The sequence below is a fragment of the Haliaeetus albicilla genome, chromosome 12, assembly GCF_947461875.1.
Source record: "Haliaeetus albicilla chromosome 12, bHalAlb1.1, whole genome shotgun sequence".
Lineage (NCBI taxonomy): Eukaryota > Metazoa > Chordata > Aves > Accipitriformes > Accipitridae > Haliaeetus > Haliaeetus albicilla.
Window position 1 is genome coordinate 34,870,509 of NC_091494.1, and position 27,515 is coordinate 34,898,023.

Genomic DNA, 27,515 nt, shown 5'->3' on the forward strand with positions numbered 1-27,515 from the left:
TCCTACTTGAGGTCAAGCCTTTTGCTTGTTTTCTGAAGAAGTGTTATGTCCACACTGTACAATTAAATCCACAGTAGTTTGCTGGTAACAGGTTCTACTTGGGGGTAGGCTTAGTGGTGAATCTTAGTTTGTGCTGCTAGTCGTGAATGTGCTGAACATTGGATGGTTGGCAGAGTCAGATATGCTAGTTGCATGAACAAAAGAATTGTAATACATTATCAGTTGACTGCCTGCAGGTAGTGCTGCATGCAATGCAAAGCTGTCTTGATTTCATCTTGGCTTCTGTGAAGTCCTTTAAAGCATTTATTTCAGTTTTGGGGAGCATTTTAGCACCTCCTTGCCTTCCCCGTTCTGTTCTTCCTGCAGCTGAAGTTAATCGTCAACCTGACCTTTTGCAAAATTGTGTTTTGCGCTCCCAGAACAGCCTCATGAACAAGCTTTTGGACTCCTTTGCACTGAATATAGGAAACAAAGATCCTGCTCACTGTTCCCTCATTTCAACCAATCCAAATGGGGAACTATGTGTTCCTGATTCACTGAAGGTTTTTGAGTGTTAGTTTAATACAGGCCATGTTGAACAATTTTTTTAATCTCCTGATGCAATTCCTAAGTAACTCTAGATATTTTCTCCTTTGTAGTTCTTTGAATGCTTTGAGATGACAAATGATATGATGATATTAAGAAAATGCAGAATGATTTTAAAAAGCAAAATGGCTAAAAAAAACCCTAAAAGCATCGAAAAGCACTAGTTACGTGGCAGAGTGGTGACTGACTCTGTTCTATAGTAGGGTGTTGGGAGCCACATACTGCTGTGATATCTACTACTTGATCAGGCAGAAGCATAGACCTTGTCCTAGAAGGACATAGTTCTTTAATGCAGGAGTCTCCATAACCTCCTGTCTCAAACAGATTTTGAACTTTTTGTCTGGAAGAGCCACAGACTACATGTGCTTGCCGTGTCGGACTAGCCAGGAGCTGTCACAGGCAGAAGTTCTGTGCCAATCAGTGCAGAAGATTTATTCTCCTAGTTTTGCAGCTGCATCCCTCAAGGGTTGTTTTTAAAACCCTCTGTATTGTCTAGCTCATTGTTCAACTCTTCTGGGTAGTAGAATTTCGGTTCTCAGGAGTCTTAAGTTTCTAGTAGTTTTTCTTCTGCCCTATTCTGCCATCTTCCTTCCCCATAAAATCCAGTGTGGTTGGAAACCTCCAGTTTTAGACGTGGAGCAATGTGTGCCACTTCAAATGTCACAGTGTGAACTAAATCTGAGCTTCCATGGGATTCTCTGCTCGTGCTGCTTCATCGTCCCTCCTCCTCCTTTGTAGACGGCTTGTGTGCAATGCAATATGATCGATGTAACAGAAGAGTTTCAAGGGAAGTGAACTTTGTATGTGGAACATATTTTCCCGAGACTAGTATGTGATGCCCCTGGTAATGTGTTGATACTGAAATGATATTAAAAATATCTTAGCTTCAGATCTTCTGGGTCTTTGAATTTCTGAACCTTTGTCATCTAACTCTGTGTATCCATGCTATATTTGGACAGCTGACTTGCTATTTTAGACACCTCATTTGGATTTAAATAAAAACAGCTTGTGTTGAGATGATTGCTATGCTACTGTTTTAGCTGAAGTGAATTTGGGTGTGTAATCAGACCTTTGAGTTAAAAAAAAAAAATAAATTGGGGGATGCTGTCTTGGGCTGACTGCTGCCAAGCCTGCTGCCAGCTGTGCTCCCTCCTGTCCCACCTCCATGAACCTGTCCCACAGCCAATTCCTGCACCAAGGCAGCTCTTGAGCTGCTCCAGGTTACAGCCAGCCGTAGCATCAGTTGGCACTGTTTTGTTTTCTCTTAGTGCCCAGGACTGGAGCTGGTGGTGGCCAGGAGCTGCTTCGTGTGGTAAGGAAGTTTCCCCTTAATCTCCAGTAAGAGCCCTGCAGTGGTCCCAGTCACAAACCGATGCTAGCTGGTGTAGGTTTCCAAATCACAGCCTCACCATTGGAGAAAAGGACCTAATTGCTTTCAGGTTTAGAAACCAGGCATGGAAATATGGTACACCATGTCCTGCTTCACACAGACTTCAGGTGCTGAGGCCAGGTCATTCAAAAGACCTGTGAGGAGCCTCAGCTGAATGAAGCGAGGTTGTATCTTTTCACAGTATCAGGCACTTGGATTTAGCTTTAAGTGATTATGGAGCATCCTCTGAGTGTGTACTAGGGTTTGGAGAGCTCTGCAGTGCCTTGTTACCTGTTGCTGCGGTAGACTCCTTTCCCTATGGTTTGCTCTTAACCTGTAGTTCTTCTTTTTCCTCTGAACATTGATGCTGCAAGTTTCCATGACAACTTCCAAGCTGACACATAGGTGCTGTCCCTTCAAAACAAAAATACTAACATGGGTATTGTAGGACACTGGCAGTCAGAGTCGGTGACCTGGAGGGATGTCCCAGGGAGGGGATTAATTTTTAACTCTAGAACAGATTCAGGCAGCTGACTTGCTGGGACCACTCTCCAGTGCAGTTCAAAAAAAACCTTGGTATGTGTGAGACTAACATCCTAACTGTTAGACTTGGACAGAAGTCAGATATCTAGTTCATCTCTCCTCCATCATGATATTTGCCCACTGGCACAGAAGAGAAAAGACAAGTGTGACATGTTTTCTGTGTGTAATACGTTGGCTTGACTAAAAAGAAGACTGTAGAATGGTAATACGTCCAAAAGGCATTATTTATTATTTTTCCCCTCACGCTTTCTTTCTTAGTCCCACTGAGAAAACTCACCATCCCTATTATGAGACAGCCTTTATAAAATTGCAGGTAATTTTTTTCTTTTCTTTGTTTGCAAATGGAGGAGGAGAGCCTGGGAGCAGTGGTTTAAATGAGATCAGTTACACAAGTTGTATGAGGAAAGTGCTGGGACATGTGAGATGGAGAAATAGCCCAGAATGAATAGCGGTAGCAGGTCTCTGCAGGTCAAAGCCTGGCTTCCCTGCCCTCCTGGTGGTGACCACTGCTAGCCAAGTCCTTGCTTAACTCAAATGGCAGAAGCAACTTCTGTAATAGATAGTTCACTTCTGACTCTTAGTTGGATAAACTTCTCAACCATCATATAGCAGTTCAGGTAAATGTATAGTGTTTCATCTCTAGCATTGCGCTTTCCTCCCTTTTTTTTGTGGTGCCTTGTATTCCTGTTTTTATAAGCAGTTACCAAGGGAAGGTAGGTGTGTGCTGCTTTTTCTCCTCCATCCTTATGTGCTTATTCCCAGAGCTCTTGTTTTGGAGGATAAAATCTGGAATGCATCTCGAATAGAAACCGATGTTCTCCTCGCCTCAGTGATTGCGTTGGAGGTAGAGGCTGTGGGATCACGCTAGCACCCTTGAGCAAATTTTATTCTTTTATTGGTCGGACATTGCAGTTATATGAGACAGCACTGACCAAGCGTGAACTTAAACTGTTAAAGTTGGTATTGGCAAGCTTTATACTGGATCAGGTGTCATCTTCCATAGCCAAGGTGCACTCTGTATTGCTGGGTAGCTGAGCAGAAAGGCGGTTGTAAAACCATGGCTGATCCAGGCGAAAGGTGTGCTCCGAAGTCCATGTGTCACTGGGTGTTGAAGATCAAGGAACTGTGATCTGAAGTTCAGCCTTGGGCAATGATGAGTCATAGTGACAAGGTCTCCTGTCCTTCCTAGTGTTCCAAGTGATGGCTGAACCCGCAAGGTCAGCTCTTCTGAAAGCTGGTAGGGGAGCCTGTGCAAAAGGTGTGTGCTGGCATATTTGAGATTGAACAAGCAATGACTGCATGTAGATGTGTTCAGCCTTTAAAACTATGGTTCCCTTCTGTGTTTAAGCTTGTCCCCCAGCTTCTGTTAGTGGGTTCGGAGCAGGAGACAGTTTGTTTGTAATTATCTGCTGTGACAACATTGCCTTCTTGAAGTGTGGCAGTAGCAAAACCAAATGCTGCTATTTGCAGGCAGAATTACCTTCTTTTATTTCTCCTAAAGTAAAATATCAAGACTCCTGCCCTTCGCAGAAAAGAGACCGTATGGGAAGAGGAAAGGAAGAGATGTGCTGGCAGTAAGCATATATGTGTTGTCTTTTCCCCTTTGCAGGATAAAACATTTGGGGCGGGGGGCACGACTGGTAGCTGGAGCCTGTGGAGAGGTGTTTCTGTCCACTGTTGCGTACCAGTGATGTTACAAGCAAACCCAAGCAGCTAATTAGTGAATTTAAGCTCTGCTTTTAAATTTGCAGATAGTGACCAGGGATTTATGTCATTACTGAGTACTTCCAGTACTGGTTGTGTTTGGATGCACACTAACCAGGGTTAGTTGTCCCTATATCGGTCTCAGCAGCTCCTGTTATTTGTCACTAAACTTCAGAAGTGATTGCTACTTATTTACCTGACACAATACTTGGCACTGGTGGCTAGTTGAAATCATCAAAATAAACTGCTCAGGTTTTGATCTCTTGTCAGAAGGTAGTTGTTGAAGAGGAAAATTGGTCCCGTGTCTCCCTTTTGCTTTATGGAGTTGAAAGGTTGAACCCAGAGAGTTAGTGTGAGTTTAGCATGCCCCTGCCCAAGGATGCTTACACCTAGCTGCTGAATTGTTTGCTAAAGCAAGGATCCAGTTTCCTGTCACAGACATATCTCCCAACCTCAGCAGTTAATTTAAAAAAAAAAAAAACCACAAAGATTTTGCTTGAAATGACAAGCTTGTGCTAAGAAATTAGGCAAATGGTTTGAAGCAATAAGCTACCAAGGCTTAATGAGTTAATGCTCAGCAGCTAGGCAGAAATGTCTGTCCTTCTCTCCTAGTCTGCACAGTTTCAGGTGAGAGCTCTGATGGCTACCTTATTCCATTTGAGGTGAGGTGACTCAGCTGAGGAGGGGAACATGCTCCTGTTGGTGCTTGTTCTGTATGTGAAATCAAAATTTCTGTACCCCTCCTGCTGTGTTGGTATGAGAGCATCATCAGACCTGGTGAAGTATCAGATGTTCTCCAGATTGCAGCTGGTGCCTTTTAACTGGTAGATCTGCTGTGGAGCTCAGGCATTGATTCAGTGCTGACACCAAGAGAGCATCTGAATAGTGGAGGAAATAAATGGGTGCCAGAGTATTCTGCCACTTCTTTTTGTAGTCAGTGCACTAACCAATGTAACTGACTTCTGGTAGGTGGGTGTTGGTCATCCCTTTTTGCCTGGATAAAATGTGTGTGCAGTGATGAGTGTCTTTGGTTTGCCTTATTTAACATACATTAACGTGAATTTATTTTTTAAGAAGGCAACACAAAACATGCCTTGCATTTGAGGTGTTTGGAGGGTGTTGAGCCCAGCATGGCATACAGGAGTGCAGGACTAGCTGAGAGCATCTCTGGGGAACTGATATTTCTTGTTCTTGGGCCTATTATCAAGGTGCATGGCTAGAACATAAAACTAGTCATGTTAATACTGACTTTTGTAGTGGTAAATATAGCAACTGAGCTGTAAGTACCTATTTTAAAAGTGCTTCTCCAATATTGAGTTCCCTCACTGCTGAGTGAGGGGGCTGACCTTTGGCTGATGAACACATCACTCTGGGTATAACAGATGAGAGGAGGAATGACTGAACTGTCATGTGTTCATCAACAGACATTCTGGCTTCTTCTGATTGGGTTTCTTCTGGGTTTTGACAGTCTTTTGTGTGATGACAGACCTGCTAAGTATTTATTGTTGATGCTGGCTTTCTGCCTACTACTTGGCTTGCTTATCCTAGCAACTGAGGCAGGTGGGTCTGGCACATGAAGCTGAAAATAGTTGTGCTGCCTTTAAAAATCAAGAGATCTGAAAATAGGTTAAATGTAGTCCCCCTGCAGAGAAAGTTTTATGCCTTGCTTTGGGAAGAATTTGTGTGATTATATCCTTCAGGAAGGATCACAACATGCAAAATCTACTCATTTACAACTCTTATGATTTACCAGAGTTGACTAACACAAACATTGCTGCTGCCAGGTAGCATTGGATCATCTTGTCAGCCTGGGTTCTTCAGATACTGTTTAATACAGAACAGAGCGGTGTGGCTCAATGATATGTTGAAACGTAATGCATCAGTTTAAACACCACGTGTCAGAGATTAAATTGTCCTAATGCATGTTGAAATGAAAGTATCATTATACACTTGGAGCTCTGCAGCAAGAGAACTCCAGTTAAAATACTCAAACTGCTGCTCACGCATGAGTACTTACTGGAATGTGAATGTTGCTGCCTGATTCTAGATGTTAACAGGCTATCTATACAGTACTTATTTTAACAAATAATTTTAGAAAGCTGTATAAAAATTGATGTCTATCTGTATACCCCGGTGAGATGTGGGAGGCAATGAAAACACTTCCGCAATCTGGAAATGGGCTGTGGGAGGCTTCAGGTTTCCCATTCCAGTGGAGTTCTGACTCCAGAAGTTGGGTCTAAAAGCCTAGCTGGCTGTCTGTCTTCCTCTCTTACTGAAACATGCAATCAAGAAGGCAATAAATACTCAGGTGCTTTGGTTTGATTCCGGATCCTGTCCTTGGATTATAGATTTCTGTCTAATTTAGTAAAGCAGGCTGTAAGCCAAGGTGTAGGTTGGGATGAAATGCTGACAAAGCACAGTTGATTTTGGGCTTGGGATCAACAAGGAAAAGCAACGAATGCAGCAGTAGTGGAGAGGTGGATTCTGAAAGTGAGGTGTAAAAGAGGCTCTGTCCTTGATACTGCGTTCACATGGTGCTTCCCAAAACACATAGTATGTAATTAGTGCAGGGCTCAGAATGATGTACCAATGCAAGTATGTTCTTGACCACTGAAATGCAGATGAGACTTTTCCCTGTTCAGCAGAAGGAAATGTTAGCTGAGTTACTGTGAGACCAAGCAAGTCTGAAATTGGAGTTCAGTCTTGTGGCCTCCCTGTTAGCATGCTTAGGGCATTATCCATCCTGTAGCATTTTAATATTAGTGTATTCAATGACAACTGTATTTCGTAGTTCTGAGCTTGTTGATAACACTTAATGGAATAGCCTGCAAGTAGTCTTGAGATTACTGGAACAGCTTGATGAAGGACCATTTTTGGAAGGACATCGCTTGGTTAACTGACTGGTAATCACTGGAGATTCATCAAGTGATACCTCCCCTTACCAGTAATGACTTCTGGTGCCCACAACTCTGCTTGAACTAATGTAGAATATGTAATGATGCTCCAGCCGCATCTTTTGTTGCCAGCACTAGCTCTTTACCAACAAGTGCTTTAGCAGGAGCTGGAGTATGAGCAGTGCTTTGACTTTATCCATGTTCTTATCAACATTTTGTGTTACCTGCATGGATCTGGGGGCTATTAAGTGTGGTGACAGCCCTTTCTTTTCCTTTTTTTTCCAAGGCAATTGCTTGCTGCAGTGAATTTGGCACTGATTCCCCTGCCAGCTAAGACTTCTCATTGTACAGTACCTTGCTTAAAATGTTCCAGGCCAAACAGGATTTCCACAGATATTTGGGGGTATCTTGGGTGAAAAGTATACAGGATGAGACACAGAACTGGTGTGATGTGCTTCTTCCTGTGTCTTCTGTCTTCTCTAGTACATAGACTAGATGTGGGTAGGAAATGATGCATGATGCAGACAGAGGAAGAGGAGAGGGAGACTTAGTGATGGAGTCAGAATGTCTGCACCCTTTTTGATGTGTCTGCTGACTTAGAGCACAGTCGTGGATGGACCACCTGGTTGCTGTGTTTCAGATCTGTCAGCTGGATTTTGTGAACATACCAAGGGGGTTAACTCTGTGTATGGAAGTACCTCAGCATCCTCTGCTGAAAACCTCAGTCTGGAGGATTGGGATACTGTGCATTTGTATTTGTTGTGTTATTTCTGACTAAGTATCGTCTGGGGTCACTAAATTCAGCATCTTTCTCTCTCCCCTTAGCTGAAGCTTGAAGATCGCTCTGTGGTCCCTCGAGATGTGGTCAGACATATGAGCTCCAGCGTAAGTGCTTTTTTCTTTGTCCCTTTTTGGTTGTGATGCTGCTGCATGGATTTCTAAGACTTGCCAAATTGCCTGAATGGAACTGAACAGTAATGCTTTGAGCATGTTCTATTTTTAGTGTGTTTGATAGACCTAGCTGCATCCTTTGAAAATGAAATGCTGATAAGGCTGCCTCTCTACTGTTGCATATCTGCAAAGGTCTCCTGAGCAAGCAAGCCTGATAAAGTCAGGTAATGAGACAAGATGCTTGTCTATCCTGCCATCCTTTAAGTTTTAAATCAATCAATTCTGAGATGTGGGGAGTGTGGACCTGCTCCCCCAGACCTAATGGGGAGGCTGGAGTGGAGGCAGATCGCATTACTGCTGTGTGCCTATGGTAGAGAATTTGGAGGAAATAGTCGCAATCTACAGTGAGCACCATCTTGTCCAATTTCTCCAAAAATACAGCAAATCCTAACGCTGCTGAGGCATCTGACACAGCTAGGTTGACAGAAAGTAAGCTGGTTCTTAATCAGCGGCCTATAATTGTGACCTTTACTCTTTCTGGATACTATTTTAAGTCCTAGTCATTCTGTTCTAGTTGTACAGCATTTGTGCTTATCAGAGGTGTGTGGATTTGTTTTTTGTGTAGGAAATACCGAGAACGTTGTTTCAGTATTGATTATCAGATGTGATGTGGTCTCTTTAGGAGCTTAGCTAGGTTGGCAATTTCTTGCTGTTGCTCACACCTAACCTATAACCCTGAGCCATATGGCCTGCCATGTGCACGCCTGTATCTTCTCTTGACTTGCTTCCAGCAATGTGGCTACCAAGATTGTGATGAAGCAGGCAGCTGGCCACTAACTGCTGCAGTTGTACCACATGGTGTGCAGACTGGTACAGGGATGGGGAGGCCATTCTCTGATCTGGGTGTTTTGTTTTTTCAAATAAAGCCTTTTTTGTCAATTAAAAAGAAAAAGTAAACCCACCCCTTTTTCACAGAATGTTCCAAAGAGCAAAAAAAGGGAGGAAGAACTTGAAGGGTAATTTGAAAAATGCTGAAACAAAATATTTCCTTAAGAAACTTACTTGCTGTTTGAAATGGAAATTTGGAGTCAAGTATCTTACTAAAACTGCAGCTTTATGAAAGTGTCTCAATCCAAAACAATGAACAGCTAGCAAATTGAAATATCAGCTGTTCATGCCATTGTACCTGGCACAGCTGGACTCTGTAGTGTATCCTTCTTGCTCAGAGGAATGCTTTGAGTCCTGTCTCTCAACTGTTTGTCCTCCAATGCTTCCTAGTCATTTTAAGCTTTCAGGACAGCAAGTTGTTCCCCTCGTGGCAAACATGGATGTGCTGCTTTTGTTTGCAATTTCCATACTGAAATTCTATTCCATACCTATATAAGGTGTCCGTGCCCATGGCAGTGGGGTTGGAACTAGATGGTCTTTAAGGTCCCTTCCAACCCAAACCATTCTATGATTCTGAGCAGAAATTGGCTTGTCTGGCTTGCTGCACCTATATCGGTAGATATATGACCCAGCAGTTGTTTTGCATGCTCGTTTATTGTCTGTTTGCATATTTAAACACTGGCTTTTGCTTGACTATTTGTACTAGTGGCTGATAATTTTTTTAGTTGATGGAATGGTGAGGGTATAACTCAATTTCTTGTCTCTATTCAAAAGCATAGCAAATCTGAAGATGACTTATACTTTACCTTACCCTCAACTATGTTTTAAATGTCAGTAGTAAATGAAACAATAAACCCCTTCTATCCCAAAGAAAACCTTCACTTGTAATTTTTGGAATATATCTAATTAACAAGAGCATTTAAAATAGAAAATCTGCAAGTGTTGGCCTGCCAGATTCAGGAAGTGGGATGGTTGCCCTGCACCAGTTGGCCTGGCAAATATGCACAGTGTGGAACTTATTCTGTATTCGCCACACTCTCTTAGGGCTTGTTTTTAACCTTGAGTGGGAAGGACTCAAAATCCTCTATTCCTCAAGAGAAGAGAGCTGACTCAAATTCATGTGCTTCTCATTGAGCACTGAGTGTGGGGAAAGACTGCTTCAGGGGGTAATGCATAAAATAACTTCCTCTGAATGCAGTTGGGCCTGTAAGTCTAATCCAGCTGGATGAGAAGTGGTGAAAGTGGTGGAGTTCACTTTTCCAGGTGATATGCTAATTTGGTGAGATTAGAAGTAGGTCTGTAATCTGTCAGACACCTGGATTTTGTTGCTTCAAAGGGTGCTGGGCTATGCTGTCCCTTTTAAAAAAAAAAAGGAATAAGAGGGTAGTATGAAGATCCCCTGATTAGAAAAGAGAGTGTTGAGGGAAAGAGTAGAAGGATGGGAGGTAGAAGATATGGGATTGCAGCCTATGCTTGCTGAGCTGCTGTTCTCTCAGATGGGAGTTTGCTGGTCTGCCTTAAAGCCTTCTCTCTGATAGGGAAGGAAGGGAGTCACTTCTCCATCCATTCAATGCTTAAATATTCAATATATCCAGCATAGTGCATGCTGTCAGGGTTCCTGAAGAAGCAGGAAGAAAGTCTAGGGAGTGCACTTAATTCTGGTGTGAGTGGGGCTTGAACCCATCAACTCTTCTAACAAAGATCAGTCACCTCCCTTTTCCAGTTCTGCTGTTAGGGTTGATGAAAACTGATTTTTGTAACCGAACTGTGAAATGTCTGCTCACTTCATTTGGCCCCTCCTTTAATGGGAGCACCTAGTGAACAGGACAGGACAGTTGTATTCAGGCAGGCTGGTGGGGAGCCATGCTCTGGCTGTAGACCTTCCCTGGAAGACAAGAGACAAGTTGGCAACTTCTCGCTCTGGGACTGCATTGCTGAGCACTGCTATGATCTCATGGAATGATTCAGCAGAACCCCTCAGCCTGCAAATCTGCTGCCCCTGTTGCAGGCCAATGTTTCTTGTGACAGTGAAATAAACTCATAATAAACAAAGGTTCGGTGGCAGGTGAGGGAGGAGAGCTGTGACTCAACAGCCCTGTAGCTTCTGGGGCTGCTCACAACATTGAGCTCTGCTTTCTTAACCACAGACAGTGCTCTGTGCTTGCTCAAGCATTTTGCAACTGGAAGGAGAAGAGCTGAACTAAACCTGGTGCTCTTTGCCCATGACTAATAGCACCCAACTGTGTTAGATGGGAGGCAGGCTTGTAGGGTGGTGCAGGCACCTTCTCCATAGGGAAATGGTCACTTAGAGAGTGGGCAGAGGGTGTTGCTGTGTGTCAGTCATCCCAGTCCTGGTTTTATTTATTACTTGTTATTCTTTCACCATCAGTAAAAGAAGGGTTTTAGGCCCAGAGACAAGATGATCCATAGAAACCACAGGTGTTGGATTGTATCATGTCTCAGAGCTGCTGTTGGCTACTGACAAAAGGAAAAATTAAGTCTGAAATGCTCAGTGTAGGGCAAGGAATTTGTCTCTTGAGGTTTTTTTAGTTCTGGCTACTAAGCAATCTAAAACACAGGGCCTGAACTGCAAAGCATGGGCAGAAGGTGGACTGGGCATACTTAATTTACCTTAATCTGGAGGAAAAGCAGGGTAGGTGGCTGTGCTCTAGCCTGCAGAAGCTGTGGGTTTGTTGAGCAGGTGCCACTTCTGAGCAGGCCTTGCTCATCCTACGGCTCCAATCGTGCTGGCAGCAGCTGTTGTGAATCTGACGTAGTTCTGGCAAACCCTTTTCAGGTGAGAGTTACGGTACAGCTCTGCTGGGCTCTTTCTTGGCAGCCTGTGCAGGCTTCAAGCTGTGCCAGGCTTTGCTGTCTGTCATGATGGAGTTATAGCTGGGAAAGGCTCCCTTTGCTTCCCAGCCTTTCTAGAAAGAAAAGGGAGTGATATGTGGAGCAGCTGGAGGGAATGAACCCCTACTGCTTCGGGCTCTGCCAGCCTGGCTCTCCCAGCCATCCTGGCCATGCTGGCACAGCTAGGCATGGGCAATGTGTGGGGCAGGACACGCTCTCTCTGCATCGCTGCCTCCTCCGGAGTCATGGAGCTGCAGAGCACAGGGTTTGTGTGATGTGAGGAAGAGGACTTGCAGGAGGCAGGTGGAAAGCAAGCCAGCCAAATGGGCTGAGCAATCTGTCCAGGAATTATCCTGGACTGCAGGTGTCTGTAGGGTGTCTTTGCTCTGACTACCAGTCCTCGAGATGAGACTGGATGAGTTGAGCACCAGCAAACTCCTGGACTCCCAAAAGGGCTGCCCAGGGCTCTGAGTGAAAGCCTTGAATAAATATTTAATGTGGTCAAAAGAACAGCATGTTTATAAGTGGACTGAGCAAACAAATCCACTTCTCACAGGGTATAAGCCCTTCGAGTGTTATGCTCAAGTCCTGTTGGAGAAGAGACCTTGATGTTTGAGATAAGGACAGCTTCAGAAGTTACTGATACTAGGGCATTTGTCATGCTGGCCCTCCGTCAGCTTTTATAATGGACTTGTGGTCTTTAATAAAGAAGAGTATTGATTGTCCCAGCTGTCAGGAGGCCAGGGCAGCTGCTGCATTTGACAGTGTTTGGGTTAGCAGCCCTTCCTTGCAGGCCTCCACCATATGTGTGAGCAACACATATGTGCATATTGTGTGCTCCCTGACAAACTATCCCCAGAAGGCTCTTGACAGCATGCATTATTTTCTTGGGGACAAAAAAGATTAAAACTTTGCTAAAAAGTGAGGGAGATAATGACAACCATCTCGTAATTGGACCAACTGTAAATTATCTGGCTTGAAACCTTGAAATCTGGCTAAAGGTGCCAGTTTGTTGGGTTTTTGTTTTGTTTTGTTTTTTTAATATGGCAGCAAGTGAAGACCATTTATAATGTCCTGCAAAATCAAGCTTTACATGAGAAGTCACAGGTAGCTTTAAAGAATTTCTCTTTTGTTCTAGGGTTCGTGATCTACCCCTACTTTTGCTGACTCAGGGCAGTAACTGCAGGATGGTCCTATGGAGTTGCAGAGATCTGTTCAGTTGAATAGACCAAGGAGCCAGGCAGATTTTAAAGCAAATAAATACTGATCACCTGACATAGTGTTGGCTTATTTGACCACATGCAGGAGTCTCCGGGCTGCTGCTTTAGCAGCCATTGCCAGTTTTAACTGGGAAGTAAACACTACAGGTGTTTAATAGTGATCTCACCTTCTGAGTTGTCTTAGGGTCATGTGAAACACCCCTTCAGAACTAGGGCCTGAGGGGTAAGAGGGGGTTTAGTCTTGAAAGTTTACTTGTCTCTGCACTTACGATTTGTACACAGAGCATGTATGTAGGACCTTCCCTAGGTGATAAACCCTTTTTCTCTTTTGTGTTTTCAGGACAGCCAGTGTGGAACTGTAATTGATGTCAACATAGAGTGTGCTGTGAAGCTGGTAGGAACCAACTGCATCCTCTACCCTGTCAACAGCAAAGACCTGCAACATATCTGGGTGAGAATGCAGCCAAAATACATGTAGGAGCCAGGGCTTGGTGGTTTGGAGGGATGCTTCTGTATTTCAAGTAACACATGCAAGGGAAGCATCCATATTGTGCAAGATGCATCTGCAGTTTGGTTTTATTTTAAACTTTCTGCAAGCATCCTCCCTGGAAGAAGATGATGCAGCATCACCTCATCTCCCCATCTGTTCTGTATTTCTGATCACATTGCTGAGACCAAATTGACTTGAAGGGCTAGGTTGACATTAAATTGAGTGAGAACTTCTGCATCGAGATGGGCTGGTATGACAACCCAATTGGGGCATCCCCATGGCAGTGGCAAAGAGCTTTCAAGCTTCAATATCGTCACTATTTAAAGAGGCTGTAAAAATGCTGAGATGAGTCGAGCATCTTTCTGTTGAGCTGGAACAGTCTGAAAGGTATCTGGTTCTCCCTCTTGAGTGGGTGGGTGACTTCCAGAGACCAGGTGGGATAGGATTTCATCATTATTTTTTCTCAGAGGAAAAGATAATTTGGGAGTGAAAAGCAGGAGTGTCACAACCCATCTCAAGAAACAGCCTGTGGAAAGGCAGTGGGATACAAGCTTCTCTGGCATGGAAGATGAGTCTCAGTGATAAAAAATAATTGTTAATATTAACTGAAGGCAAGTGTGAGTATGCCTCTACTTTGCAGAGCACTTCTCGAACAGAACAGGACACTTGACTTAAGTTTAAGATCCGAGTTAAGATCCAGAGAAAGCCCGTGTTGTTTAACTGGAGAATCCAGGCTATGAGCTGACAGTCAGGCAAACTCTTTGTTGTACCTTGATTCCAGTTTACAGCAAGATCTGCAGTTGCTGTCATAAGTCCCTCTGAGATTGCTATCTAGTCTGCATTGTGGGGGTACTTAATGGTTCAAAGTACAAGGGTTGATATTTATATGGTTTTGTTTTCCTGTTTTCTTCATAGCCTTTCATGTATGGTGACTACATAGCCTATGACTGCTGGCTGGGCAAGGTCTATGATTTGAAGAACCAGGTCATCCTCAAGCTTTCCAATGGAGCCAGGTACTACTTTCTGTTGAACACTGTCCCCCTTGGCTTTCACAATCCTGATCTATTTTAGGAGAACTAGGCTGGGCTTCATTCACATACTGATAAGCTATCTGCTTGCCTTATCTTCAGATGTAGACTAAGAATACATCTTTCTCCGAAAACATTGAGATTCATTGTTCACCTTCTGGAAAAGCTGTTAGCTGGAAGGTGGTAATTTTTTTCAATCCCAGCAGATCAGTGCTCCAGAAGTCAAGCACATTGGTCTTCAAACTGTGCTTCTCTTCTGGAAAAGCAGCTATTTAAAATGGATTGCTATTCTAGACCTTTTCTCGGTAGGAGAGCATAACTTCACTGAGATGCAGGGAGGATTCTTACCTTAAAAGAAGGTCTGTGAAAGTGTAGAAACTCGCAGGCTAGTGTTTTTTATCAAAGATAAAAAAGCAACCCAAGATTGAACAGCTTTGCTTTTATACTGCTATTTGCGACTGTATTAGGAATGTTTTTTCAATGAAGGCATAATCCAAAGTCATCTCTCTAAAGAGATTTAACCAGAGATACTGAAAGAAATATCTGCTTAATTTATTTCTGCAAAGCCAGCAGAAGGATCTGAGTTCTGTTCCTTGTGCATGTCAGACAGTAACTTGTGAGCTAACCCCCTATGAATTCACTACATTCACTCTTACTGAGGCCTGTCTTGTCCAACAAACTTTTTTTATTGATGCAAGGGAAGGAAGGAACCAGTGGAGGGCCAAGAGGCTTATGGGCCTGGCAGCTGGGGAATAACCCATCTGTCTTGTAAATTGAGTGTTGACATTGATGTTTTAAAAAAAAAAAAAAAACCAAACCCACAGTCCTGCAGCCAGCTCTGAGTCTTTCTAAGAGAAGCGAGTAATGCAAGAGCTAAAACAGATGATTGGTGGATGCGTCTGATTTTGATTGTTTCAGTGTTCGGTTAACTCAGGCTGGAAGACTATTACGCATACGTTAAACTGGGAGTGAAAAATAGCTACGCTTCTCTATCTGTATCGCCTGCAGTTACTGGTGCAATATAAAACCTTGCTTGGTATCTGTTACCAGCTCATGCATAACTATGTAAAATGAGGTAACTGTTTTCAAAATCTCTTCCTAATGAATCATTTGAAATCTCACCAGAACTCACCCTGGAAATGAAGCTATTGCTGAAGCAAGTATACACAAATTGCCTTTAGGTTCCAGCATCAGTGTGAATAACAAATGGGACCTTTGCAGCAGGCAAATCTTGTCTAGCACCCTGCATATTACTTAATTATTTTTTTTTACATGCTGAATGGAACCTTTAGATATCAGGCAGTGCTTTTATAGCTTGTCTATGACCAGTTTTACTCTGGACCGTAAAGGCTCAGTGATGTACTGCTGGGCATATAGACAGACCCCCTCAGGCAGTGTCAGTTAATTTGGTGCTGTTTGCTCTTGAGGTGGATGGCTCTGGAAATGTAGCGCTCTCTTGTCTGTTTTCCAGGTGTTCTATGAGCACAGAAGATGGAGCCAAGCTGTATGACGTTTGTCCTCACGTCAGTGACTCGGTGAGCTTCTGGTTCTCCTGAGAGTCTTTTTGATCAACTTCATCTTGTAAGATTTTTGTGGAGGAGGGAGGGAGAAGGAAAAAACTATAGGCGCTTACTAATCCTAAAAATTAAAAGATGCATCACAGCTGAAAAGCACTTCACTACATCTTCACTTGAAGTAAGTGTAACAGGATGTAGCTTAAAGGTAGTATAAACGAGCAGGTTTTGAGGAGGTATTACAACTAATATATCCAACTGCTTTCCTTGCAAACAACTTGCATAACAGTCAGATGGCTGATGTCAAGGCAGTTCACTGTCTGCTCATTATATCTGTACATGCTTGAAAACACTCTTACTCCATTTAATGCTTTCAAAATTGTTCCCCTTCTGGAAAAGGGCATATTGTTTAAAAGGTGTTCCGCTAGAAGTGTGTTTCCAGATCATGTAAAATACCGTCTCTCTTGTTGTTGTAGTCCATTGCATTCTCTGAATGGAGACCTACCACCATACTGGCATTTTTCAAATCACGTGGTGAGGAGGGGTTTGCTAGCTTTTGGCTAAAACATAGAGTTCCCTGTGTGATGATGGAATCTAACCTCTCTCACCTTCAAAGGCTGACAACGTCTTGCTTGTTCTTCCAAACAGCATCAGTAGGGCCTCGCTGCACTCCTGGCAGCGGTATTGGGAGTTGACTGAGAATGGCATCTAATTCTTAAGAACTAGCAATGTAGTCAGCTCTTAGCCTTCCCAGCCTTCAAAGCAAAGGCCCCTTTGATCTAAAACTGCACTTCTGTTCAAATTTGATGCCTGTTTCTTGAAAAGTAAATGGAATATCAGTTTAATAGGATATGCTGCTGTGGTTTTCTTGTTCTGTACAGAAAAGAAGTGGTCTGTTGCTAGATATTCTCCAGTATCTTAGTCTTTCCTACTTTGGGTTGTGCAGTATGTTTTCCACTTGCTAAATGAATGCTGTAGCAGCATCCAGCTTCTGGTTACCCAGTTTTGAGATACCTTGTTTTGAGTCAGGCTGCCTTTAAAGTGTACATGGTCCTCTGGAGACTTGCAGTTTGGTCTGAAACGTGAGTTGTCTCCACTGTTACTCTTGATCCCTTACTCAGAATTGCCTTGTGTTAGATACTTACCTGACTTAGATCTTGTCGCACTGCTCTTATCATTTCTGACAAATTACAAGACTTGATACAGTTTTATGCTTGGTATTTTATTTACCGTAAACTGCTCTGTCCGCCCCCACATTCTGAATCTTCAGCTCATAAGTCACTCTAAATATCAGTGAGAAAGGAGAGCAATTGTTGTGTTTACAGTCCTGTTTTGTTTTCAAAGAACTATCATATTAAGTAATCCACCTAAGACAGGAATAATACTTAGAAACTTAATTTGATGAGCAGAGGAGTGAAGGCAGGCATCTTCTGGCTCTGAAAGCTGTAGGTGCTTGAATTAGAGCATGGAAAAGAGATGGGTGTCCTTGTCCAGGACTCAGCCCACCTTGGCTACTTTGTTACTGAGAACATTTGTGTGGAAACATGCATCTTGCTTCTTGCAAGTACCTTTGCTTCTCCCCTACTGAGTCAGTCCTGTTCACATGTGTGACAGAGCGGGTTGCTATAGGAACTGCTGGGCAGACTTCAGGAGAGGAATGAGCTTCAGGAGATGGGCAACTTACAGACTTCACCTTTATGGTTAATCTTACTGATCACGAATGAGAGAAGAGAAACACCAGAATCTTAAATCTGAAGAGTCCTTTATGCTGTTTTTTCCCCCACAGGGTCTCTTCTTTGACGATTCATATGGCTTTTATCCTGGGCAAGTCCTCATCGGGCCTTCTAAAGTCTTTTCCAGTGTGCAGTGGCTCTCAGGTGTGAAGCCTGTTCTGAGCACAAAGAGCAAGTTCAGAGTGGTGGTGGAGGAGGTAAGGACTGACGAGCTGACACATGGCCACCTTCTGCGCAGAACAGTCCCTGCCTGGCATTCTGGAACAGAGTCAGCTTGCCATGGTAACCTTCCAAGAGCAAATGCACTGTGGCTCTGTTCTTCTGAGGTGACAAATTTCTCATTGTGGACTGACAGGACTTTTGAGTGTCGTTTGGCTTTACCTCCCGAGGGTCCCTGCTGGCACTCTGTGAGGTGATCACATGCCAGTACACTTAGAGGCTAGTACTGCTGATTGTTAGGGTAGTAGAAGCACCTCTTCTATTGAAACTTAATGTTGCATGCTATCCAAAAAGGGAGAAATGTTGCTGACTCTTTGCTGAAAGAAGGAGCAGCTCCAAGTCCACTAGCATGTCTCTTTGTGATGTTGGACTGCTGATTTGTATGTACTATAGCTTCCTTCACAAGCCAGACATAGTCTTTCTTGAAGTTAAAAACTGTAGAAGCTCTTGGTGTTGCCAAGAGCCATGCTATGGGAGCACTGTAGTTGGTCCTGGATGTGGTGAAACTGCACTTGGCTACCTTAATTGATAAAAGGAGGTTTGCCGTTTTCCTGTGTGTAAACATTCAGATCCTAGACACTGGTCTAGGAAAGCCTCTGAAAAATTAAATTGCTTTCCCTCTCTTACATTGTAGGTACAGGTGGTAGAACTAAAGGTTACTTGGATCACTAAAAGCTTCTGTCCTGGAGGTACTGACAGTGTGAGCCCTCCTCCCTCTGTAATCAGCCAGGAGAACCTGTCCAGGTGAGATTAGTTGAAAACCCCTTTTCACTCCCAGCACCCAGGGCCTGCACAGACTATGGGTGATATGCCTACCAACTGATTAGAGACAACGCTGCTGTTTACAGTGGGTTTTTTGCCTTGTTGTATGCCTGTATGTTCCAGAGCTTCAAAAATGTGAAAGAATAGCTTCCAAATGAGTTTAGCAGACACTTGAGTTACCAATACAGGGGCTAGAATCCCAGCCATCCTCTCCAAGTACTCTCCAGCTGACAAATGCATAGAGGAAAGTGGTGTCTGGCAACAGCTCACCTCTTCCCTTGTCCTTCCACTTGTGTCTGAAGCAGGCGGCATCTTCTAACTGTGTGTGCAGTAGGCAGCTAGGTGTCCTGCTCTGGACCCAGCCTCGTGCTGAGGAAGCGTCTGGTGCCCTCTGCAGGCTGCAGCTGCAAAAGTGGGCTGGACAAAACTCAGAAAGAAAAGTCAGATGAGTAATAGCACAATGCAGTGTAGTTCCTGCCTGGAGCATATAAGGAAGCTGGAGGAGAGGAGCTCTCGGATGACAGCAGAAAAAAACAATGCCAACTTCAAATGTCTCTTGGCTGCTGTGCCTGGGAGGGGGAGCTAGAGGGAGAGGAGTGACTGGTGTTCTAGCCAAACCCTTTGTATCCCCACCCAGTCCCTGGTGAGACTCCCACTCCTCCTTTAGAATTGTGTGCCTGGAAAAGATTTCGTGTGGTGTTAGCTTCTGCCACCCCAGAAGATGTGCAGTTGGCATGAGGTCATGCCAGCCTTGTGAAGACCCTGGTCACTGCTAGGTTCTGTTACTGCTTTTGCACTTTGCTCATGGCTGTCCTCCGGTTCCACCAGGGTAAAGCGTCTGGGGTGCTTTGACCATGCCCAAAGGCAGCTTGGGGAAAGGTGCCTCTATGTGTTCCCGGACAAAGTGGAACCTGCAAAAATCACCTGTGAATGTCCTGAGAGGAACTGTGTCCTGGGTGAAGGATCAGTTGCCAAAAAGGTGAGTTGAGGGGTCGAGGGAGGCATTGACTTCTCTAGGTGTTTCTGGTCGCTGTGGCTTTTAAAGCAGAAATCTTGCTGGTAGTCATGTGGTCTGAAATGCGAGTCTTGAAGTGGTGGTTGTGAAGAGTAATGGCTTGTTCTTGCCAGCAACGAAGTCACCTTGTACAGCAGTCTGACTGCACTGGGTGAAGCACGCAGCTAATGCCATGAGGGAATATGAACAGGACCTTGAATGTAGAGGTGTCACCTTGCAGGGGTCAAGCTGTGTCAGAGCTGGTGTGCTCTGACAGCTGGGCGTGTTAGACACATGTCATTTTCATTAGCATGACCTCAGGTTTCTCATGGAGCTGAACTGTTCAGTTAAATCCTTGCTACAGTGAGACAAGAAAGAAGTCTTTGCTTCCTAGGCCAAATGAGTCATGCTATGGTTTCTACATGCTGGCTGTAGAGCAGCAGCGTTCCTAGCATAACAGGATATCATCAATGTGGATGGTGACCTCCCTGCATAGCTGTGTCTGTTACATAGATTAACTTTTGCAACTTCTCGTAACCTTTCCTAACAAAAAGTTCAGAACATGCTTAAAATAGCCTTAAGGAGCAAAGCTTACTTTCCTTGGACTGCTCCTGAGTAGAGCAATGGTGAGATGCTTGTTTGTAGAATATTCTGGTGCAGGTGAAATGCGCAGAGGCCCATGGGGTGCTGTTTTCCTCTGTGTACAAAGCTAGCCATTCCCCAAGTTGGCTGGCAGCTTGCTGAGTGTGCAGGCATGTTGTCTGACCCAGGTCTGCTTTCTGTAGGTGAGACGGCTGCTGAAGAAGCAGATAGTGAAGATCATGTCATGTTCTCCTGAGTCTCAGGGTACCAGTGAAGCCCCTGATAAAGAGTCTGCTGCAGCTGCTGACCAAAAATCAGAAGAGCTTAAGCCTGGATCAAAGAGTGAGCTGGATGACTCTTCTAATAGTGCACTGAGTCCTGGGGAGAGAAAGGAAGAGCAGCCTGAAGAAACGGGGAAGGAGAAGGGGGGAGCAGCAGCACGACAGCAGCAGCCTCCCTTTCTGCTGAAAGACGAAGGTTCGTCAGACTACCGGCTTCAGTCCGTGGAGCAAGATGCTGATGATGAGGCAGCTGATGACACTGATGACACTAGCTCTGTCACCTCTTCTGCTAGCTCCACTGCCTCATCTCAGAGTGGCAGCGGCACTGGCCGCAAGAAGAGCATCCCCCTTTCCATCAAAAACTTGAAGCGGAAGCACAAGAAGAAGAAGACCAAGATTTCACGAGAGTTTAAGCCAGGAGACAGGTGAGTTAGATTTCCAAACCCAGGTATACTTGCCAGAATCTCCCTTATCGAAGTTCAAATGTAAACCACCTCCTCAGCTTGGGTGAAGGATGGTGGTGTGCCTCATTTTAGGACACTGCTTGGTAGTAACCACAGCGATTATCTTGTCATGACTGTGCAGTGGCCTGTGTGAAATCAGTTTGGTCTCGGTCCAGCTTCTGATGAAACTGGGGCCATGTGATGTGACACTGATGCTATTCTATTTCAGCTATGCCTCAGGGCATCGACAGAGTATCTGTGCTGTGCTAGACTATGCAGAGAAACAGACAGGTGAATAAAGATCATACAGCTTAAATATGACACTAATTGGTTACCCCATTGGCAGCTTCTGCAGAGAGGCTGAGGATAGACCGTGCTAGCAGGAATGGACAGCTTATCCTCAGAGAGCTGTCTCCAGCACGGAGGTCTGTGCTGGCAGAGGTTCACACTGCAGTGGTCTCTGTTATCCTTACTCTGCTCTGGAGAGAGATCTGCAACTTTTGCCAGCAGTATACTTTATATTGGCTTTTAAATTAACAAAGTGTACTCCTTGAGAGCCGCGGAGGAATTGATTTCAGTAGCTTGGGGGAGGGAGCATTGCATGTATCTGCCCATTTCTAGATAAAACTGGATCTCGGCAGCTTTTACCTTTTACCTAACTTGAGAATGTTTAAAGTGTTTTCAGGGGATGCAGAGGTATCGGACAGCTGGCTAGCCTGTCTTGCTGGCTTCCCTGGGCTACTTAGCTGTATGGAGATCCTGCATCAGAAATGAACTAGTGCAGATATGCGAGAATCCTCCCAGAAAAGTGACATTATCATCATTCAAGGGATCCAGTAGTTGAAGGCCATGAACTTCATTCACATTTTGTTTGGATATTTTAGCTTCGCCTGTGTGCAAGGATAGTTGTTGCTTTAGTCCTTGTGGGTTTTGGATAAATTGGGTTTGAAGGTCACAAACATGAGCAGAGCAGTGTTTGAGTGGAACAAAAAAAGGGGGGAGTGCATGATAGAGTGCCTGGGAACTGATTCTCAGTTCACTTTTCACTTCTTGCTCTCCTGCTGAGTGCCTCTACTTCACTAAAGATTTTGCTAAGGAGAGCTTAGCTAGTACACCTGGTAGCTTTCTGCAGCGTATGGGCAGTGGGGAGAAATCCCTGTGACAACACTGAGAGATTCCTGTGCTGGATCTGGGCAGCTCTGTACAAGGAAATGCAGAGATCAGATGTTGGAACACTTTGCAGAGATGACCATGTCACAGAGAATAAGAAATACAGGATTTTAAGCACACGTTATGAAACGCCAGCTGATACTTTAAAGGGCATATGTGGCAGCTAATCACAGCTCAGTATGAGGGGTCTTCACTGTTTGAATATTCAGATGAAGCTGCAGGGGGCCAACTCGGCATGTGGCTTTACCATCATTTAGTGACCTGCTGCAGCTCTCTGGGCAGCACATAGACCTCTGGCTATTTTTTAGTGAGCATATACAGGGATTTTTATTAATGTCAAGTCATGCTTTTTGTTTGTGAAGCTGCGTAAACTGTGCTGCAGACAGGACTCTATCATTTCCTTGGGTGGCCTGCCTTTCCACTCTCCCATCCTCAGCTGCATATGCCCCCACTTCCCCCAAGGAACCATCTGTTGGCATGCCACCCACCACACTTGACCTGTTACAGAGCTCCTTCTCTGATAATTTCTGCTGTTGAGTGCTGGCCCTACTAAAAACTTCATATTATTTGTACTTTAAAATATTTCTCTGACATTCATAAAAACAGTGCTGGAGGAAAACAGTTGAATTTGTCTATTGAATCTTCTTTATGGTTTGACTTGAAACCAACATAAATGCAGCACTTGTATTATGTCTGGAAGGCCTGGCCAGCAAAACAAAGACAAAATTTAAAATCAGCATGGGATTCAATTTGTTCTGTGCTGTAGGAGACATGAAAATGGTGGAGGGCTCATTAGAAGAGCCTGTCCAGCTAGACTGCAGCTCTGTTCCTCCTGCCCCCAAGCAACTTGCCTCTTCAAGCAACTCTGTCAAGCCCCACAGCAGAGTACCAGCATGTGGTCCATTGTTGCATGTTTGGGTTTCATTTCTGAGCTGCAGAGACACACATGTATGTGTTTGAACAGCTGGGAAGGAGACTTGTCTCCTTTAAACAAAATCCTTTTGCTTTACCCACATTCAATGTGTTGCCTCTTTTTTTTTTTTCTTCTTCTTTCTGGAAGGGCTGAGATGGATGCTGCTTTATCTTTCCTTTCCAGTCCCATGCTCCTAGCTTCAAAGACTCCTCAGAGCTGCCAGGCTAGAAGGTGCTTCAGTGGAGAAGATCTTAAGTTTCAAAGTATTTGAAGTTCCTGTCGTGCCTCTGCCAGGGGTAGAAAGTGGGTGCTGGTAGATGTTAATTTGCTCCAGTAGGAATAAAAGTGAGCTCAGCATCAGCTCCCTGGAAAGTAAGTCCTCCTGCAATATAGACTTGTAGCAATGTAACATCTGCAGTGATTGAGAACCCGTCAAAGCAAAGCCTGCTGTGTAGCTGCTTCCACTGGGACTAGATGGGGTTTCCTGACTTGCTTCCCAGCCTGCTGATATGTGTACCTTTGTGTTGCTGAGATCCATCTCGATTCCTGATGTTTGCAGCATCATGTTCTGGTTGTGCTCATGCATGTTCCCTCTGGTAACTCATTCTGCCTTTCTGTGTTCCCAGGGTTGCTGTAGAAGTGGTGACCACCATGACTTCAGCTGATGTGATGTGGCAGGATGGCACTGTGGAGACAAACATTCGCTCCAATGAGTTGATTCCAGTCCATCATCTGGACAACAACGAGTTCTGCCCTGGGGATTTTGTGGTGGACAAAAGAGGTATTGGGTGTCAAAACAGTGGTCTCCTCAGGGAGCAAACATGCTCTTAATTGCAGAGTATTCTTCATTCTGGATCTCCTAATGTACATTGTAGCCCTTTTTATGGTAGCTGTTAAGTAATACTCGCTTGAGGTAGGCACAAGAGCCTAACAAGAGACAGCGATTCAGCTGACTTAACATGAATGCCAGCAGAGAACCATTCTTTAAATACCAAAGTTGAACTATGACAACAGGCAAGGTGTGGAAGGAATAAATGTCGAGGAGTAAAGCAAGGATTCTCAGTATTTCTGTAGAGTATAGGCGGCCCACCTTCTCCTTGAAAGTGCAATCAGAAAGAGCTCTGAGTGCTCTCGCAGAATGAGGGGAGAAGTTAACAGCTCACCTCAGGCTGCTTTCTCTGTATCGCTTGTCTGTCATGACCCTCCATTTTTTTTTTTTGGAGGGTTTTGGGATCCAGAGGCATCTTCTTGCATCCCTTTTCTTCACCAAACCAATTGGTGACTCTAGTGAGGGTCACGGTACGAGTTTGAGGAGACTTAGAGCTTTTGGATATGAAATATTGATGGCACACCATCTGGCTCTCAGGTCCCCTTCTTTTCTAGGAGGGGTAGGCCCTCAGCAGTGGGGAGCACAAGGTATTGTCAGGTTGGGAAGAGGGAAAGCTGGCTTAGCAAAAAAAAGACAGTTTTGCATGGCCATTTCTGATGAGTAATAGTCTGACTGGTCTAGTTAGGCATAGTTTGCAGAAACTAAAGTTATCCATCAGCTCCAGCTCTACCATTCTAGTTTGGCCTCTGGGAATCTGTATTCCTCTGTCAAACATACTCTCCAAGCAGTCTGAGAAGCCTGCAGTTCCTTGCATCCCCCTGCTAAGGATGCCAGGAGGTGGATCCCTGTCAGTCAGATAAATCTGAAAGATATCTGGATACCAGTGTGCTGGATAACAGCCCAGGCCTAGAGAGGTGGTCCAGGTCCAGCTTTGATGCCATTGGATCCCCGATGTATGTATACACACATGTATGCCTGTCTGCATCCTGCCTGCCTTCTGCCTTTGTTATCCAGTCCATTTTTCCAGAGGAGCAAAACTGTTGTGGGTGGCACATTTCTAGATGAAGAGCTTGGCAGCCAGGGCTGCTCTTAGGTAGCTCTTGACCAGCCTGTCCAGAAACCCTTGGACAGTCTTGGTGCAGAGCTAATTTGGATAGCAGAGCACTAAGGTGACAACATGTTTTCTCTTGGTGATAGAGCTTGAAAGTGGTCCCAAAGTGAATGTGTTCACCCAGTCCAATGCAACATAATCTTACTTTATCATCACTCCATGCCCCATTATAATGCCACTCATTAGCCGAGTACAATTTTAACCGTATAGGAAGAACTGATATTCCTCAAGCCATTCACAAATGGAAGGTTTCAGCTGTGAGAGCTTGGGAGCTGACAGCCTCAGTTGCTGTGCAAAGTCTGTGCTCCTCCACCTAACTTGTCTATTTTCTTCCCTACCATTGTGACCCAAAAGCTCAGAGCTCCCAGGATCCGGGTTTATATGGAGTTGTGCAGTCTGGTGACCATATTGGCCGTACCTGTGTGGTGAAGTGGTTCAAGTTGAAATCCAGTGGAGATGATGTGGAGGTAAGTGCAGGAGCCAGTGCCTGTTGGAACCAGCTAAGAGAAAACAGCCACAAAACAGCACAAGCTTCACACAAACACAGATAAGCCTAGGAGTCAGCTCTGCAGTGGAGTTTGTCCTTGGGGATGGGAACAGCAATGTGCTTTTGGGCCTGGGAGGCTTAGCTAGAGGTGGTGTCACTTCATATTTGTAGATGCCCGCAAGGCAGCGAAGACCAAGCAGAGGTTTTACATCCCATAGTCAACATCAGGCTCTGGTAAGGATGAAGGTTTTTGCTGAAGTTGTCACAGACAGTTGATTTCTTGAGTTGACTATAAGAATTTTTCCTTCCCATGTCTTTGTTAGTTCATGGAAAGAGAATCAATCTATTGCATGTTGTCCTGCTTGCCTCTGCCAGGCACTATTGCCTATAGTCAGCCTAAGACCTTTTTCTTGGGTCTTATAGGAATGCTGTATTATGCAGAGTCTTGATAGACTACAGTCTAGTTGGAGATGAGAGGGGGACTCAAACCACACAAATCTGGTGTACTGCTTTCTGCCTTAGGATGGGAGACCACATTGTTGTAACTGAGCAGGGCCCTTTACATCAGTCTGGCCTGAGATTGTGCTCTGTTTTATCTATTTCTCATTATTTGTGGGCTCCTAGCTCTCTTCCTCCAGGAGAAATCAAAGGAAAGATGTCTCCTATTAACTGACAAGTTTTTTGTCAGACACTTCCTGTTGCCTTGGATTGTTTCAAAAATAAACTCTAACCCTTTGGGCCCCAGTGAACTGCTTTGAGAAATCTGGTTGCTCAGAAGGAAATAGAATGTTGCTCTTGCATGTCTCATGATCGTAGTGACATGGAACCTGAAGTAAAGGTGACGGTAAGCAGATGAGACAGAATATCTCCTTCCTTTCATTGTTGTGCTTTCATTGATGTGCTACAGGATGAGGTGACAAGAAGGGCCATTAGCAGCTCCTTGCAGGCTGTTGGAGCAACTAAAAATTGACAAAATATAACACAAAGTACTTTCAAGTGTTGAAGATGTGCTCTGAAGGTCAGTGCAGCATCCTGGGGCTGACATGTTTGCATTCTGTCTCCGATGCAGCTGATTGGGGAGGAGGAGGATGTGAGTGTGTATGATATTGCTGATCATCCAGACTTTCGCTTCCGCACTACTGACATTGTGATTCGCATTGGCAACTCAGATGGAGCCACAGCTAAGGAAGATGAGGTAGGTTCTGGGCGCAGTTATGTGACCACATTGTCACCAGGTATTAGTGGAGACACTTGAAAGACTCAAAAGCAGGGCCTTAGGCCCCACACAGGCATCCTAAACTCCCTAGCTTCCTAGTTTTGTATCAGTGTCCCCTGCTGTCATGAGTAATATATCAAATCTCTAAGTCTGGTGGAGGTATAACCTTGAAATCCTTTGACCTTGGTGACAGATTCTATAGCAGAGCAAGAACAAAGTTGATACAAGAATTTAACATATGCCTGAGGGTTTTTGATAAAAATCTTGCTCAGGATTTCAGAGTAACTTCTAATATGAGGATATTCTGTGGGCTCCTGAGCAAGAGCGAAGGTGGATTTGTTGTGAAACCAATATCGCTTGTGTCCTGGTTTCAGCTGGGATAGAGTTAATTGTCTTCCTAGTAGCTGGTAAGGTGCTATGTTTTGAGTTCAGTATGCCAAGAATGTTGATAACACTGATGTTTTCAGTTGTTGCTAAGTAGTGTTTAGTCTAAAGTCAAGGATTTTTCAGCTTCTCGTGCCCAGCCAGTGAGAAAGCTGGAGGGGCACAAGAAGTTGGCACAGGACAGAGCCAGGGCAGCTGACCCAAACTGGCCAACGGGGTATTCCATACCATGTGATGTCACATCCAGTATAGGAACTGGGGGGAGTGGGGGCGGGGGATTGTTCGCTCGGGGACTAACTGGGTGTCGATCGGTGGGTGGTGAGCAATTGCACTGTGCATCATTTGTACATTCCAATTCTTTTATTACTACTGTTGTCATTTTATTATCATTATTAGTTTCTTCTTTTCTGTT

General features: G+C 44.4%; 1 protein-coding gene across 3 annotated transcripts in view; it reads left to right on the top strand.

The window, feature by feature from the left end:
• The window catches only part of UBE2O (ubiquitin conjugating enzyme E2 O), a 67,347-nt gene that overhangs the window by 27,420 nt on the left and 12,412 nt on the right, over positions 1–27,515 (top strand). For all 3 annotated transcript variants that reach the window (XR_011327209.1, XM_069798994.1, XM_069798995.1), the window contains exons 2-12: positions 7,921–7,980; positions 13,288–13,398; positions 14,353–14,450; positions 15,937–16,000; positions 17,766–17,909; positions 18,566–18,675; positions 19,522–19,672; positions 20,473–20,975; positions 23,703–23,857; positions 25,371–25,483; positions 26,573–26,698. Coding sequence is in view for 2 of the 3 variants with exons in the window: in XM_069798994.1 (XP_069655095.1) it covers positions 7,921–7,980; positions 13,288–13,398; positions 14,353–14,450; positions 15,937–16,000; positions 17,766–17,909; positions 18,566–18,675; positions 19,522–19,672; positions 20,473–20,975; positions 23,703–23,857; positions 25,371–25,483; positions 26,573–26,698 (1,635 nt within the window). In the remaining variant the exon portion in view is untranslated. The remainder of the gene's footprint in view (positions 1–7,920; positions 7,981–13,287; positions 13,399–14,352; positions 14,451–15,936; positions 16,001–17,765; positions 17,910–18,565; positions 18,676–19,521; positions 19,673–20,472; positions 20,976–23,702; positions 23,858–25,370; positions 25,484–26,572; positions 26,699–27,515) is intronic.